We start from the raw sequence: 18649 nt of genomic DNA, 5'->3' as shown, positions 1-18649 counted from the left end.
AAAATGTTTTTCTTAATTTTGGTGTTTCACCGAGATTCAAACATACGTTCTCTCTGTGAATTCCGAACGGTAGTCACGCACTAACCCATTCGGTTACGTCGGCCGAGAGATATATATATCTTAGAATCACTTTAGGATATTTTTCCTGAGTTTTTACTTGTGGTTGCTAATTTCTAGTAAGAAGTTACACACTGCCTACTTTTTGGCGCTTGTTTGATGGTGCAAACTTGGAGGAAATATATTTGTGGTGCCTACTGTTTGGGGCGTTTTTTGGTCCCAAATTTTTTCGCGTTTTTTTTAGTGCCTATTTTTTGGCGCGTACTTCCATTTCCTGGCTAGTGCTTCTGCGTACTATAAAATACTATCCGTTCCGGCGTCGGATTTATTGGTATTGTCTTGCAGTAATTTGTGCCGTTGCTGCGGTCCGGGAATCGCTGCGTTTGTGCTCGGATCATTTGCATTTTCTTAAAGTATACAGAAGGTCTCTCGAACACTAAAAGTATTCTTACAGTGTAAGAGAACCTTTGGCAAGGCATGGGGTCTAAGACTGGCGATAGTATACCGGTTCTACATCCCCCTGATTATACGCATTTTTACATACGCCTCTGTAGTGTAGTGGAAGGCTACAATGGTCAATTCCAGAGTAAAACCCCTAAACAGGCTACAGAGAAGTGTGTGCTTGGGTATCACAGGTGCCATTCTGAACTTGCAACCTCTAGATTAGATCTTCAAACTGGAAAAGAAGCGATGAAGGCAGCGTACAGGCTCCAGATAAACGAAATCTCGGGAAATGAAGAAAGCAGTCAGATATACCACCAGTTCTCGGAGCGGTGCACACTGTTCTCGATGCCAGTGGACAATCGGGTGCCTGTCGTTAGCTTCGGTAGGAAGTATAATGTTTTGATCGCAGCTAGAGATCAATGGTTAAGTCCAGAGAACCTACTAACGGGATATCAGCACACTTTCTACACTGACGGATCCAAAACCAGTGATGGTAGCGGATCTGGATGGTACTTAGACGAATACAGTAAGTACTCCAATGCCACAGGACAGATGGCCGCGGTATTCCGGAATACGCGGTATACGGAAGTCTATGCCATCTTGAATGAGGCATACTGGCTAATTGAGAAAAAGTGGCAGTGTAGCAGTATTGGAATTTGTAGTGACAGTAAAGCTGCACTGAAAGCTCTTGCTAACCCACGCTGCTCTACGAAGTTAGTCTTATTTGGATGCCTGGACATTGTGGTATTACAGGGAACGATTTAGGTGATAAATTAGCTAATGAAGGCTCTGCAAGTATGCCACTAGGCCCTGAACACTTGCTAGGTGGCAATTCCGCATCGATTCAACTGGAATGGATTGACGACTTCATGAGGTCTCCCTATAGTGGGCGTTAGTCTGGATTGAACACGTGCAGAGTAGCTAAGTGCTTTGTGAATGAACCAAAACGGAAAATAGCGACCTTTATCCTAAAACTCAGCAGAAATGACCTGAGAGTACTGGTGGGTGTAATCACAGGGCACAACGCCCATGGTCAGCATAGGCGATTTTTTTAAACAATTAATTGTCGTTTCTTTCCGAATCTGAAACATATTTCCTGAGGCCGCTATATTGTTAATTTGAAAAAAATTTCGATCAGACACAAGATTGTCTATTAATAAAACTAATTTCTCTTGGCCGGTTGATTTTAGATGCATCTCCAAGGACTTGTGATGATCACCTCAAGGGACTTCTGGAGAAACGGGTACCACACAAACAGCGATATCTTTTACAATTATGATTTTTTTTTTGCTGATTTTGTAAAGCCAAGTCGAAACATGATGTATTACTGCTTTGGTTTTATTTTTGTAAAATAAAGAAACTGAATAGCAAAAAAATCAAACACACTATTGAAAATCATATAAGCCATAACCATATTTTTTCGAGCCTTTGATCCCTTAAGTAATAAATAAAAAAATTTATTCAGATTCATTTAGCAGTTTTTGAGTAATTTAATAGCAACGAGAACTCTTTTATTTCTACAAAAATTAAATAAACCGGAGCAAAAATGTGAATGGTTAAAGTATCATAGTTTTAAATTGGAAATCTTAAGGACCAAGTGAGTTTTGGCAAACCAATTTGATCAATCTCTGTTGTAGTAAATATTGGTAGCTACTAATGCAAACTGCAGGCAATTTAAATATCCACAGCCAAAAAATGTACAACAATAACAAACAGCAAAAAAAGAGACTACGAAACGCTTAAAAAATTGCAATGCTTGGTGTGAAGTAATTTGAGAGGACAGTCAATGTGTCGCCTTTGAGTTTGCATTGACCTATGGAATGGGTGACATTCTAAGTTGTTGAATGTTGATTGCGTATATAAATATAAATATGCATATATTATGTGCCATTGGTACTCATTTATGGGCTGCGAATCTAATATTACTCACGCGCTATGCAGTAAATGGCTAGACTTACCCCAAGCCTTGTATTTATGTATGTACGTATGGACATGCCTCTATGTATTATGTTTTTCTGGTGCCACCGAAATTCCGCGCATCTTTACACACACACATGCAAACGTACATGCATTTTTTCAGCTAATTTTTCTTAACTCGGCTAATGTTTCTGAACGCCTGCAGTGCGACAACAGCCAAATCGCCCATCATACGTTGTCATGAGCCACATTCGAAAGACATCTTGGAATCACGCATGTTGTGTCAAAAGCATAAATTAAGTTAAAATCTAGTTCATATGTATTTATGTGCATGCAAGAGTTGCTACTTTTCGTTAAGACAAAAGCCGGAGATAGCAGAGCGCTCACAAACAGACGACAACCCACAAGCTATGCGAGCTAAAGTTGCGTACGTACTTGTAATGCCACTTGGCAACTATTTCATGTGAATGTTTGTGTGTGTGTGCATGTGTAATCACACGAATAGTGGCGGTCGCACTTTTATGACAGCTATTGCCGGCACTAAATTTGTGCTGCTTACTTTTTATTGTACCATTTTAAGACATCCAGGGTCAGCCTTGATTTCTTAAATTAGGTTCGATCAGCTACATTCATATTTTCATGTGTAATGTAATTTTTTGCAGTATTTTTCGCGACAAAAGTACAAATTCTCACTTGTGGAAGAGAAGTCTCGCAACGCTGTTCTACCATTGCCATAACTCTCCGCTATTGCCTGTGTGTGGCGTCGAGCCTTCGACACAATGCGTTTGATGTCTGCCATCTTCTCGCTAATCTGATTGATTTTTAGTGCCAACTGTTAATTCTTTTATTTGGCCGCTTACTTGCTGTTTGGTCAAGTGTAGCAGGTTAGGATGTGAAGCAAGCGTCTGTGTAATTTTTGTAAAGCAAAAACTCATAACAATGCAAGGCGCTATTTAGTTGAAAATGATAGCTTTAACCTGGTGCGCTTTGCTACATCTGGGAAATCAAAAAAATGTACCATGGACTATCTCTTTTGCGAAGTAAAATGTCTTTAGAAATACCTCGCCTCCAATGCCGCCTATAAGTAAATCTGAGTCAGGCCCGCTGTGTAGCGCTTTGATGGATGACTTCTGAAAAGTCTTCTTTATAGACCGATTTTTCCCATACTCGGAATATATATTAAATACCTAGGAAGCCTTCCATTTCCTCTACTACTACCAACTGGTATCGCACCGAGTACTATCAGAGCCGAAACGTTTGTATTCACTAGGACAATATATCCCAACCAACGGAGCTGCTGGATCTTTGTTCTCTGCGCTATGTCTATGTCGCCGTAAAGTCAATACTTCCACGATACACGTCATGACCAACGTGCAAAGGTCTAAAAATATACCGCAGAATCTTTTTCTCAAAGGCCCCAAGGGATGCTTCATATGCCATATCGTCTAAGCTTCTGCGCAATGCGATAGGACGAACATAATGACAGCCTCACAAAGTGTTAGTTTTCTTCATCGAGAGAGGACTTCACTACTCAGTCCAACTTGCACTTTACTATACTAAAGTTTAATGGTCAATAAAACCATGTGCCCTTAAAATTCTAACTAAATATTGTACTTTGAAATTTACGTGAAAGCCTAACAAAGTGTTAGTTTTGTTTGTCGAGAGAGAACTTCACTACTCAGCTGCCACTTAGTCCGGAGCAGTACTTGCGGCCACAAGAGAGCCTTCGTTCGATTTCAGGACTGACCTTATTATCGGTGCTAATGCTGTTAGCTGGCTAATCGATCTCTTTCAACCTCAAAATCATAGATATCTATTCCGAATTTCGGGCTAGTAGCAATCACACTAAATGCATGCCTATCCTAGAAAGAATTCAGATTTGGATACTCGAAAATTCTCGCAACTCATTCATAGTAATACAAAGGGAGCTGAATTACACTGCTCTACAATTTTGATCAGAAAACAATTTTCCCACACAAATTCCCAAAAGATGGGAATGTCATAATGTTGAGTGGCTAATTTCAAGACTGGCGGATCAAGCGTTAGTGTATGAGAACTTAGTATACCCCTTTCAAGTACAAAACTAATCTTGAAACTCTTCTTTTGAATACTAAACTCCTCTTGTCTCTGTTTTGGCCAAACTTTTATTTGAAAAGGTGAATTCAAAAATTAAAATTGTGTCCATATGTAGGATACGTACATACGTACATGCATACTGGCTTTCGTCGTTTCAAGATTTTCGGGCCAAGTTATTTATGCATTCCCACAGATACATACTTATTCATATGCACTCGGTCCAAAAATTTTGTAACAAAATTTGTCAGCAAAAGATGTCAAACTTAAATCCTATTTTTGAAACTTTTCAGCAGCACCTTATTGCATAGGTAGTACAAAAACTAAAGCCTACAAACATTCTTGAATGCACATAAATACATACATACAGTATATGTAAATAGGTAAGTGGTCGTATGTGCATTAACGCTTTCTTGTCGCTTATGTAATTTTGTTTAGTAACTTTCGGCTGCCATTTCAAAGTTTCACTCATTCATCGTCAGTGTCAAGGTATTAATTGTTCAGCCACTCAGTGCTCCAGCTACTTACTTTATTGCTGCGAAGTGTCACTTTTCCGCCACATCGCGCACAGCACACAATGTTGCAGTAGTGGCAAATGTGCCCGATTCCATCGGCGAATTTCGTCTGAAGGCAAATGTGGCATATTGCACCCAATTCGATGCCCGATTTCTTTTGCTCCTCTGAGCGTTGACGTATTTGCATTTCTAGCGAGACGACCTCATCTTGTTTACGTCTAAAATTTAAAATAAATTAAAAAATATTACATTGAAAGTGAAGTAAGAAATTATAAAATTTATGTATACAAATTTTATGAACTATTAGTAAGTTTTTATTTAGCTATGTTGTGGGGTTTTATTTGAGCAGTGAAATAATTTTGAAAGGTGAAGTATGCGACATGAGTGAAAAAATTGTGGTTACACATAAAAATTTATCGCAGTCCGATTACTATAATCAATCTAACTGCTTGGGCACTCAGATTAACTAAAAGAAATTTGCCTTTGACTATAGAGCACTGAAAACCCAAAAACAATTGTGCCGCATTTCAAAAATATTGAGAATGTGTCTTAATCCTCTTCTGAGATAAACTTTAGTATGGACCTTAAGAACTTGAATCTCATCTTGCTGTTCTTTATTTGCTGCTCACCGCGGAGTTATTTCGCATTTTACATCATGAAAGTTTCCAGTTTCATTACTTTTGCTGCAGATTTCGCACTCAGGGGATAGCTCAGCCTGTAAGGAGGATGGTTCCATGTGTAGAAGTCCACGCAAGTGGGGAAAGTTACTGATCGCCATTCACTTGGGAGTGGCCAGGACGATTCTTCTGCATATGGTTCAAGCAGCTCACAACGTCCGGGATTAGCCCACGTATCCTCTGGGTAGCTTCCGAACATCCGTTCGGGAGCGAGCTAACGTGAGAAGGCGAAGCATTCCAGGATAGCTGGTTGTGCGCTGGGTTTGGGACCCGCCACTTAAAAATACCCCCCTACAGCTGTCATGTAAAGGAGCGCAAATTAGGTGTCGGATTTGTTGTGGGAGAGAGACTTCGTCGGAAAGTACTGTCGTTCACTCCGGTGGACGAGCGTCTCGCAATAATCCGCATCAAAGCGCTATTTTTTAACATCTCGCTAATTTGCGCCCACGCCCCGACGGAAGAGAAGGACGATGCGACCAAAGATTCGTTCTATGAGCGCTTGGAACGTTCCTAAAAATCGTGCTTGGCGACTTCAACGCCAGGGTGGGCAAGGAGTGAATTTTTGGTCCCACAGTCGGAAAATTCAGCCTGCACAACGAAACATCCGGTAACGGACAGAGGCTGATCGACTTCGCCACATGGTAGTCTCTAGCACCAGATTCCAGCATAAAAAGATACACCAAGCTACCTGGCTGTCTCCTGATCGAAAACGTGAAGCCAGATTGATCATGTTGTGATAGATGGAAGACACGCTTCTAGTGTATTAGATGTACGTACGATCCGAGGACCCAACATCGACTCGGATCATTACCTTGTTGCAGCCAAAATGCGCACCCGCCTCTGTGCAGCAAAAAACGTACATCTACCTTCGCAAAGAATGTTCAACAGAAGATTCGCCATTCGACTTTCACTCCTGCTCTCAGAGACCACTGCCCAACAAACCGGCATGCACGAGCAATGGAGCAACATTTCTCGTTCCCTACGTACCGCCGCCGAAGAAGAAATCGGATACCGGCGAGCCCGAAAAAACAATTGGTACGACGAGGAATGTCATGCTGCCGCTGAAAGAAAGGATGCCTTCTATAGAGCTACTCTGCGATCGGGCGCAACGCGAGCCATGTGGGACCGCTACAGAGAGCTAAAAAAGGAAGAGAGACGTATTGTCCGAAAGAAGAAACGAGAGGCCGAAATACGTGAGTGCGAAGAGCTTGAGATGCTAGCCAACAGGAGCAACGCCCGAAAATTCTACCAGAAAGTTCGGCGGCTTACAGAAGGTTTTAGGACCGGGGCGTTTTCCTGTAAGAACAAAGACGGAGAACTGGTGACTGACGTACAGAGCAATCTTAAATTATGGAGGGAACACTTCTCGAACCTGTTAAACAGTGACAGCTGCGCATGTCACAGAGAATGTGAAGATCCCGATACCCCAATTGTTGGCGACGGAATTGTCGTTCCGCTACCCGACCATGACGAGGTGAGAATAGCAATATCACGGCTAAAGAACAACAAAACCGACGGACTGCCGGCTGAGCTATTCAAACATGGCGGCGAGGGGCTGGTAAGGTGTATGCATCAGCTTCTATGCAAAATATGGTCGGATGAAAGTATGCCTGTCGATTGGAATTTAAGTGTGCTCTGCCCAATCCATAAGAAGGGTGATCCTGCAATCTGTGCCAATTACCACGGGATTAGTCTTCTAAATATCGCCTATAAGGTTTTAGCGAGCGTATTGTGTGAAAGGCTGAAGCCCACCGTCAACCAACTGATTGGACCTTATCAGTGTGGCTTTAGACCTGGAAAGTCTACCATCGACCAAATATTCACAATACGCCAAACCTTGGAAAAGGCCCACGAAAAGAGAATCGACACACACCATCTTTTCATCGATTTCAAAGCTGCGTTCGACAGTACCGAAAGGAGTTGCTTGTATGCCGCGACGTCTGAATTTGGTATCCCCACAAAACTAATACGGCTATGCAAGATGACGTTGCTCAACACCAGCAGCGCCGTCAGAATTGGGAAGGACCTCTGCGAGCCGTTTAATACCAAACGAGGTTTCAGAAAGGGGGACTCGCTGTCGTGTGACTTCTTTAACCTGATGTTGGAGAGGATCGTACAAGCCGCAGAACTTAATCGCTCAGGCACAATATTTTATAAGAGCTTACAATTGTTGGCGTATGCCGATGATATCGATATCATCGGCCTTAACAACCGCGCTGTTAGTTCTGCCTTCTCCAAACTGGATAAAGAGGCAAAGCGAATGGGTTTGGTGGTGAACGAGGACAAAACGCAGTACCTCCTGTCATCAAACAAACAGTCGGCGCACTCAGATATCGGTACCCACTTCACTGTAGACAGTTATAATTTTGAGGTTGTAAAACACTTCGTTTATTTAGGAACCAGCATTAACACCGATAACAATGTCAGCCTTGAAATCCAACGTAGAATGCCTCTTGCCAGCAAGTGTTACTTTGGACTAAGTAGGCAACTGAGCAGTAAAGTCCTCTCTCGACGAACAAAAGTAAGACTCTACAATACTCTCATCATGCCCGTCCTAACGTATGGCGCAGAAGCTTGGACGATGACAACATCCGATGAAGCGACGCTTGGAGTGTTCGAGAGAAAGATTCCGCGTAAGATTTTTGGACCTTTGCACGTTGGCAATGGCGAATATCGCAGACGATGGAACGATGAGTTGTATAAGCTTTACGACGACATAGACATAGCGCCGCGAATAAAGATCCAGCGGCTACGTTGGCTGGGGCATGTCGTCCGAATGGATACAAACGCTCCGACTTTGAAAGTATTCGATGCGGTACCAGCTGGTGGTAGCAGAGGAAGAGGGCGGCGTTGGATCTGCGTTGGAAAGATCAGGTGGAGAAGAACTTGACTTCACTAGGTGTGTCCAATTGGCGCCGGTTAGCACGAGAAAGAAACGACTGGCGGGCTTTGTTAAACTCGGCCAAAATCGCGTAAGCGGTTATCGCGCCAATTAAGAAGAATAGAGCTCAGCCTGTAATGGTCTGCGAGAATTGCCGTCATAGTTCTTAAGAAATTTTTTTGGATAAATTCATACACTCAGGAGACCTCAGAGATACGCTAAACCTGGCAAACTGTCACAGTGAAGTTCACTATGAGCTTCTTCTACTTATATTGCCAGTGCAGAGCTTCTTTGCCCATGGCGTGGAAGAGTTCTGGACATATTAGTGGCGTTGAAGCTCACTTCCTCTCATTTCTTTCAATATCAATATGAATGGGGATCTAGTTAATACAAATTTGGCTTGTCAAGCAAAGGGTGTGTACTTATATGAGTTCGAGGACACTCCGGTGTTCAGCATATGACCACCATTAGAATAATTGTGCTCCCAATTTGCCTGTCTTGCTTGGAGGAGGCGGATAGCACAGAGCACTTTCTCTGAGTGTCCTGCCTTGGCTAGAGCAAGACTACAAGTTTTGGGTTCCGATGTCGAGAGAATTAGTAATATTCGTTCTCTAAAACTGGAGGATATTTACAGATTTACCAAAGAATCTGGAAAATTCTGACAGGACTAACTACTTTTGTTTCTGTCTCTACTCTTTCCTATCACTCTCACTGATACTCTTCTCTTTTCCCCTTGACTATCTACTCTCTTTCCAGACCTCTAAATACAATGGGTTTTTTAGCCTAAGTGTTTTAGTAGCCACCAAATCTCTTGGTGCTCCTTGGCTCGACCAATGCAAATTTCAATTTCATTTTCAAAAGCTGTTGAGTCTGCCAAGGTTGTCCATCACCAGTACAGAAGCTACCTGGTTTGATTTGATCGCTTTAATTGTTGCTTGTTTATCTGACAAGATTGATATTTTACTGTTCAGATAATTGTGGCTGATATTGACAAAATCTTCACGTTTATCGTTTTCCTTCATTTCTGTCTGAAGAACGAGCATCTGAGTTTCTTTGGTTTCAGAATATCTTTTTCTCGGAATAAATGCACAGTTTATTCATAGTGAAATAATTTCAGAGGTGCGGCGAACATAAGACCGTTAATCGGCTCTCCGCAAGTTTCAAAAAAATAAGCTGATTTTATGACATGACACGTATCAGCGGCTTGTAACGAAAAAAACTGAGATTGTGTTGGTTATATACAAAAAAAAAAAACAAGACAGTCTTCGCCGCTCATGTTATTTCGATGTCGTCTGAACGATGACTGATTAGACGAGTGTGGGAAATGAGCGGGTAGAACTCTGCTGTCGAGTTCCCAATGACTTGGCAGCCGAAGCCACTCACACTATTTCGTTTTTCACAACAGTGAATGGCCAAACCTGGTAGTCTATGATGATTGAAATTATCATAAATTTGTTCATTCGTACGTTTCATTGCACGAACTCAATAATTTGTGTTACTAATCTCCATCATGAAACTAGCATGGCTCCTCAGTCTTGCAATTTCCCGGATATTGACTCGTAATATACCCATTACGATACGACTCTGATATATTTCATTCCCTACATATATTAGTATTAGACATTTTGAGGATAGCCCTCTTCGCTCGGGTCTAAATGTGAATGTGAGCAGGAGTTAATTCTCGAACGAGTTTTACGGCCACTGTTGGATAAGTTCTCGTGACTTCTGTTATGTAGCCCATGCCTGACTTTGTAGCTTAGTGAGCAACTTGCTAGCTCGGTACTGTTTGATTTTATCTGTTGGATGACTACCTCATAATTTATCTTGGATCGCACAGCCGTCGTGTAGATCTTTCCAAGTATTTTCCTGCATAGATGTGGCTGAATCTGAACAAATATTTCAGATTATGTTAGTTTTGAGACTATCGTCAGATTGTGACTTGTTGGGATAGACCTGTAACTGCAGGGAACCGCACAGAAAATAGTCTAACGTGATACAACCTCACAGTGATGGCCAATTAACATTACCTCTGCTAGAGTTAGTTAGGTATATGAAATGGTTGAAGTACCAGTCTCACACTCCCCCAATAGCACTGAAGTGCCGATTTGATACTATTTTGCGACCTCAAACGGGCGGATATCTGCAGCCAACCAAGCTGTTGTAATAGAGAAGGTTGATGGGATTAAGTTAGAGCACTGCCCCAGGCTATGTCGAGGAGTGGAGCACTCAGTAATCTTAATCGTTTAGCTGCTAAGTCCGGACATTTACAGATAAAGTGCTCAACTTCTCTAAATGGTCCTTCTAAAAGGTCAGCTTCTGCAATGGGGATTAAATGACAAACCTAGCTTTCTTGCTTATGTACCCATTGTTCAATGATCGGTAAACACGGCTATGAGTTTGAAAATTGAATGGTAAGTGATCCCCAGAAATTTCAGCCTCTTGCGTCTATTGTGCCGGGGCCAAAGAGTTTTCGAAATAGCACGCGAAGAGAAATAAGTTATGCAATTCCTATTTAACAACAGTCAGGGTGGTGTCGATGACTGGGCAGGAGACCTCTAAGATCAATTCAGTCGACCTTTTCCTGGCAAACTTATATGCAACTTCATTTTTCTCTATGTTCTTAGTCCGCGGGAGACAACAGCTGGTTTATTTATAAGGAGCTTTTTTATGGCCGAAATACTCTCGGAGGTTTTACACTGCCTGCAAATTTTTTGGATTCATTGATGAATCTTAAGAGATCCGGGAGAGTATGGAACTTATCCATACTCAGTACATCGAAACTCGAGAGCCTAAATCTGATTTAGAAAACGCTGGACAGCTACAGAGAAATTGCTCTGCAGTGCCCTCATTTTAGTTAAAACTCATGCTAGAGATCGTCATTAAACTCGTATTGGTACTCACCGCATAATCTCATTGTGCGCCTCCTCTTCCTGCTTTTGTCGCATAAGAACATTTTCGATTTGCATACGCTCATGGGGCGTTAAGTGGGACAAATCCGGCATATCATCCATTTTTCTACACACGCCGCTGGAAATTCGCTTTTGAGTGGGTGTGTATATGTGTGTTGTGTTTAGGCGCGTGACGTAAGTCCCGTATACTTAACTCGTGAAGCTATGGGCAATTGCAAGTTGAGTTTTGTAGAGCTTCTAATATAGCTTAAAGCTTAAAGTTTACTAAGGCTTTGAAATGTGAAAAAATTCATATAGAAATGATTTCGTTGATTCAGTTTACAATTTCCTCTGTTCCCCTTTTTCGATTTGATAATTTTTGTTTTTTTCTTTTGGTTTTTTTGTATTCCTATGTGACTTCTTTCATGGGCTGGGGCAGTTCCCGTTTTGCTTGTTTTTGCAGAAGTTGTTGTTGCAGCGACTTACTGACGCTGGTAATGCTGAATTTACTAGTTTTTTGTGTTTTTGGATATTTGTGGTTATCTACTTGCGCTTCTTTTATGGGTTTGCCTCTTCTTTTGCTTATTATATTCGGACTTTTTGCTAGTTGTGTTTATTTTTTTATTAGATGAGCGAGTGCCGATTTAATTCTTGTTGTTTTTAATAATTTTTTGGTTGCTTTAATTGTATTTTTTTAAATATCTTTTCCCATACATCTTTATTTGTATATATAATTATCGAAATAGTAGTTTCTATTTTATTTTTTCAGATTTATAATTAATTATATGGATAAGTTAAAGTTATTTAATAATAATTTTAATATGTTTTTTTTTTTTTTTGTAATATTTACTAAGATTTTAAAGCTTTTGCAGTTTTAGCATAGTTTTCGCTGCTTCCACACCGTAATGCGCTGCTCCTTTGCACCTATTTTTCGTAGCTCAAATATTTTAAACAAAATATATTTTTAAAACCGCTTTATGTCTTTACAAGGTGCTCAGTTTCTTTTATTGTGCTTCCTCTTCCTCTTCCACCTACTTATCTGCTTAGTCCTTAGCACTGTAGTTCTCGCTGGTCGTCAGTGTTGCCTATCGTTTTTTGTATGTGGTGCATTTGTTTTTGGTTTTACTGGGTCATCCATTACGTAGTCATCACAGTCCAAGGCAAGATCATCTATTTGTTTTTTGTTGTTTGCTAGTTTCCTTTTTTGTTTGCTTGTTTTTATCGGGGTTGCTTTATTACCAGGCTTACTAATTCTGCTTGTTAGAACTATTTTGTGTTATGCTGCTACTTTTTCGTGTCTTTGGCTGTTGTTGCTTTTGTTTTGGGACTTTTTTTGTTGCTATTCGTTGAGTTATGTCCTTTGTTAATTAATTTGGCGAAATTCCACAACATTGCTTGCTATTTTTGTTGTTGCTATCTGCCTTCCCTTGGGCAACTGTCAGTCGTTTGATCGCTAGCTGATGTCCTTTGTTTATGGTCTGTGCTCTTGCTGTTGCAGTAAGTAGTTGTTGCTGTTGTTGTAGAAATTTGCAATTTTTTATTGCAAAATCCTTGTAGTGCTTTCAGCTCATCGGGCTTGTATCGCTTAGTATCGGTTTGCCCGATGCACATATGTGAGTGTGAGTGCGTGTCTGTATGTCTGTGTGTATGCTTGCTTGTATACGCAAATTGAATCTTGTTTCCGTTATTGTGTCTCGTATTTTAGCTCTTTTACAGTACTTTCCAATACCTGCTATTGTGCCCTTCCATTTGTTGCAATTGTTGTTTTAGTTTTCATTTTTCTCCGTTCTTAACGTTTGCACTATTGTTATGGTTGCTGCACACATACATGCATATCTGCAGACGCTGGTATTGGTTTGTGCTCAATCATCGGTGCGTAAGTCCGCTATTGCAGCAATTTTAACTTGCAGATATTGGGTTTTGTGCTGGAGAGCTGGCTTTTATGCAGCTTATCTTCGCCTTTTTACTTTTTCCTATTTATTGGGGATGATGGGCACCTTGCTTGCAGAACTCTGCACTTTAACCTGAAAATAGATTTTGTTTTTAGTTAATTTTTTAAGAAAAATTCTACAAAGCAAAGTATTGTTGATTATATTGTAAAAAATACATAAATGATATTATCAATAAATATCAAAAAAAAACTGACACTTCGATATCTCACCACTTTAGAAAACTGTGGTTTTATACCCTTTTTATTTATTTATTCAGCAAGTCAAAAGACATGAGTTCAAACAGACTATCGTCTTTTTCCGAAAATAATTTACTCTCTTACTTTTTTTTTTGTTCGATAATACGCGCTAGAGCTTATTTTCGGGGGAGGACAAAAATAAAAGTTTATTTCTATTATATGTTTTTATTTAATATTTATTTCACCCAGAATACAGAAATTTAAATTTATTCAATTACATGCCATCTTCCTCTGCAACATCGTCATAAATAAAATTCTGAATTATATTCTGATTTTCTGCCAAATCCATTTCCTGTAGGATCATTGGTCCGAATGTTTCATGGCTTGAAATATAGCTATCATTAAATTAATATCTTCTATCTTCTCTAAGTAGCCTGTTGCACTACGAACAGGCAACATTACTATCTGTTATTTTGCCCCATGAATGTTTTACCCAATTCGCAAGTTCTTGTAAGCCTGGTTTTACAAAATTTGCTCGCTGATTTCTCACCATTCTGTTTTCCATAAATTCATTGATTTCTATTCGAAAATTATCCTTGAATGGCTTGCCATTCCTGCCGGAATCATTATTTGATCACTCTTCCTCTCAGCAGGAAAGCTTTCAAAGTCTTTAGCGCGAGGAGACTTGGATGAATGGCAAATTAATAAACCTCTATTCTGACCCCTCAACCCACGATCTTATAACTGATTGTGTGTACCAGGCTTTTTCACATTCAATTACATAAATTCCTGAAACACGTTAAATCTTGGCTTTTTTTCCTTTAGTGATTAGAAATGGCGATACTTTCTTGCCGTATAGACGTAACCGGTAGAAGGAACGTGAATTGAGGAAGAAGCCTTGTGGTGAACTGTCGTTTGAGTTCTTTGACCTAGGAATACCGCGGTCTCTTCCACAGCAATCATGTTGGAGAGTTGGTATTTCGAAAAATCGATAGCATCAACCAAAAGCTTCATTGTCTTCCAGCTTAAACAATGTTGTTGATCTCCTTACAGACAGTTCATATCGTTTAAGGAAGTTGTCCAACCAATGTGCCGATGCTTTAAATTCCTCTGTGGATATATCAAATTCAATATTTCATTGTTGTTTCAAGGGCAAATTTTTGAATATCAGCCCTGCGCACAACCAAAACCATTGCTCTCCTGCTTGCAATCCATTTCCAGATGCAATCTTCAAACACAGAAAAAAATGGCTGCCGACCTGATCCAACTCTGCGTTTTTTCTCATTTCCTTGGACCACCAGTTGATACAGGTAATCGTAGTCTGCAAGCCATTTACGAACCATACGAAGATCCAGCATCTTCTCGTTACAGAATGCTACAAGATTTACACCACTGGAGTCTTCCACGATTCCCTTTTTGTACTCGACGGAATAGTTCTTTCGTTTTGTACTCATTTTAACTGGGGCTAAAAACTATTCACTTGATTTTTGAATTAAATTACGTATGAGGAAATAATCAGACTTAAAAGACTGAAATGAATGAACGTTGTATACTTGCACTGTCGCTCAATGTGGACTGCTGCCTTATGTTTTATTTTTAAGATGAATTCCAAGAATTAATTTAAAACGTACTGTAGAGGGGAAACAATTAATTTTTCGGAATATTTTGCTTCAAACATTTCGCTGAAATACACATACGAGTATTAGGAAAACTAAACATATTAAAAATAAAACATCATAAATATTGACTCAAGTTTCAACAAGAGTATTCGGAGCAATTTGGCAAACGCTCTAGAGAAATCAGTGTAAACTGTATGAATTTGAGATCTGTTATCCAAAAAAACAATGCAGCAATCATTGAAAATTTTTCTATATAGTGACATGGAAGCGGCTTGCAGAGAACCCATGCTGGTTTGTGGATATTAGGCCTTAGATAGCAAAGTATAACTTTTCATACACAGTTATATCAAAACTTTTTGACGAGAGTAGCGAAATCGGCCTGTAATTGCGAACATCGTTTTATTTCCACTCTTAAATATAGGGGTAAGGGATGTTAATTTTCAGTTATCAGAAGACAAAGATTTATTAAATGTAATTGTAAGGGTCTCAGCAGCACGCAAACAGTTCTTCAGATAGATACCTGTGGGTCCATAGAGCACAAAAAGTCAGCAAATAGATTGGCGAAATCCCTGAAGAATTTGCACATTTACTATTATAAAAAACATTATTTGGCACCGGCGAACAAGAGTTTTTGATTCGACGAATTGCCAATAAAGCCTTCGAGTTCGATTTAAATTTTCAATAATTTTTTTTTAAATTCAAGATGTAAGTTGTGTATGAGAGCTTATTCAAACAGTTAAATTCTTTTTAATGGCACTGAAATTTAGAATAGAGCAAAAGCCATCAGTATTTTTATTGAGAACGGATCAACAAACTAGAACAGCGTTGTACGAAGTGTGTAAGCCTAAAAGCAGTCAAAAAATTAAAAAGCAACAACAATTACCCTAGTCAGCAAAGTCAACAGAGTTTTGGGAAAAGGTGATATTTTGCATATTTGAAATCAAAGGACGGAAATTGGGTTGGAGGAAACATGGTACAAGTTTAAATAAAGAAAACTTAGTACCTACCGTTAAGCACGGTGGTGGTGGTGTGGTTATGGTGTGGGGGCGTATGGCCAGTGGTGGTGTGGGCAACCTCGAATTCATTGACACAATTATGGACAAAAGATTGTATCTCGACATTCTTAAGGCGTATTTAAAGCAAAGTGCTCAAAAACTTGGTTTGAAAATGTGTTTCACTTTCAACAGGATAATGATCCCAAACACACCGCAGAAAAAATTAAGCTATGGCTGTTGGATAATGTGCCAAAACAATTGCGTACACCACCACAATCCCCAGTCTCAATCCTATTGAGCACTTGTGGGACTTATTGGAGCGCAGGATTTGGGAACACAACATTTCATCCAAACCCGACTTGAAGAGGGTCATTCTCGAAGAATGAAATAAAATTACCTCAGAAGAGACAACAAGATTAGTCAAATCGATGCCGAAGCGATTAGCAAAAGTTCTGAAACGTAAAGGATGCCCGACAAGGGATTAACCATTGGTTTCCTCAATTTTGTTGTATTAGAAAACTCGTTAATTTCTTTGTATGCAAATTTTGTCTGAAGTGTTTTCTGCTGGTCATAGTCTTTTGCTATTTTTGTTTCTGTTTTTGTATTGTTGGATTCAAAACTTTATTTGTATTAAAACTGGATTTCAATATGTAAATTAATGATTTTCTGATCGAAATAAGTTATTTCTATCTACTTTTTAAATAGTTTAATGTCCAGTCTGCCTGTACGCAAACTTTTTCTGACTAGTGTATGTAATTTTATTTTTGGACGGACTTTCCAAATGACCCTCGTATGCTGCCACTTTTGGTTTGCTAAGGTATTTTAATATAATGCGAAAGGTTAATGGAATCTTGTTATGAAACTTGCAGGAATTACTATGCATAGTCTCAGCTATTAGTGAAAATAATTTATGAAAATGTCAGAGGGTGCATTTCACAAATGACAAAAAAAAATATCGCCCAAAAATTTTCACCAAAAAAATTTAATTTGTTTCCAACTTTTTTTATTTTTAAGGTTATTTTATTCTAATAAATAAATAAAAAAATATTAAAAAATTCAAATAACAAAACCGAAGATATTTGACTCTAAAAATTCCATGCCAAGGCTGATTTTCACAAATGAAAAAAAAAACATCGCCCAAAAATCTTCAGCAAAAAAATAGAATAGTTTTTTAATTAGTTTTTTTATTTTTAAGCTTATTTTATTCTAAAAAATAAATATTAAACAAAACAAAAGATATTCGACTCTAAAAACTTAATCCATCCATCCAGAGGCTGATTTTCACAAATGACATAAAAAAAATATCCCCTAAAATTCTTCAGCAAAAAAATTACCAAATTAGTTTGCACCTTTTTTTATTTTTAAGCTTATTTTCTTCTAAAAAATAAATACAAAAAAAAATTATTAAAAAATGAAACAAAACCGAAGATACTTGACTCCAAAAACTGCACACCAAAATTTTCTGCTTTGAATAAATCCCAAAATTATTAAATTGTTTTTTTTCAAATGTTTTAGAGTTCACTTCTTTTTATCCTCTACTCTACAAAGAATTCAATTTTGAGAAAATTAGAAGACGTTGTCCAAAAATACTTGGATCACTCTACCGGAATAATTTCAACAAACAAACTGAATCTCGTATAAGTGACTGAGTGACCATATTTCAACCTAAACGATCAAGAGCCAAATTCACAAAAGCTTTCATACCTTAGTGATGACACCCTTAACACAAATATAAATTCGTAGTGTTAAAGAAAACTCTAAGCAGGGTTTAAATTCATCAATATATGTTACCATATGCCACAAATGTCCTGTCCTATAGACCTCGTTCGAATTCGCAGTGTATTATAACCCAAAACCAATAAATTTATGTCTTACAGTGCTGCGTAAACACTTCCTTCTGTTTTATATGAAATTCCCCGAAACTTAGGAATAAAATCAATAATGCCTATTCACCCAGAAAGCATGCGAATTCAAAGAAAATTTTTAATTCTTTGATATTGATAGCTCCCTGTATGTTCAATGGGACATAAAGCACTCCCTTTGTAATCACTTTTTATGAAGTGTTTATATGTATGCATACATTCATTTTAAATTTTGCATACATGCACACTTTCATGCATATGCCATTCATATCAAATTTTCACACTCTGGGAATGCATCAACTATGCGGCAGGCCTGCAAACGCCATAAAGTTGTATGGTTGCAAAGTTGGCAGCCATAATATTGTCAAGCAGGCTGCCATCGCTGGTCTGTGGGGTATTGGCGCAATGGAGTAAGGTCGATATCCTTTTGATATGTAATCCCATTTAGTTATCTATTATATGCAAATTCATGTGATCAAGACAAATTAAAAGAGGAACTTTGGGTTTGCTGCGACTATTTTTCAAGCATTTTTTCTAACATTTATAAGTGCGTACAAAATATGCTACTTACAGTGGTGAGCATTGTTAAAGGC

General features: G+C 39.0%; 1 protein-coding gene across 13 annotated transcripts in view; it reads right to left on the bottom strand.

Moving 5' to 3' along the window:
* LOC128862721 (uncharacterized) overlaps nt 1-18649 on the bottom strand; it is a 219712-nt gene that overhangs the window by 166841 nt on the left and 34222 nt on the right. For all 13 annotated transcript variants that reach the window (XR_008454542.1, XR_008454536.1, XR_008454543.1 and 10 more), the window contains exons 3-4: nt 11466-13476; nt 5020-5224 (exon numbers count right to left, since the gene is read on the bottom strand). Coding sequence is in view for 3 of the 13 variants with exons in the window: in XM_054101437.1 (XP_053957412.1) it covers nt 5020-5224; nt 11466-11575 (315 nt within the window). In the remaining 10 variants the exon portion in view is untranslated. The remainder of the gene's footprint in view (nt 1-5019; nt 5225-11465; nt 13477-18649) is intronic.

This window comes from Anastrepha ludens, chromosome 2, assembly GCF_028408465.1.
Source record: "Anastrepha ludens isolate Willacy chromosome 2, idAnaLude1.1, whole genome shotgun sequence".
NCBI classification, from domain to species: Eukaryota; Metazoa; Arthropoda; class Insecta; order Diptera; family Tephritidae; genus Anastrepha; species Anastrepha ludens.
This window is presented reverse-complemented; position numbering and strand designations above follow the sequence as displayed.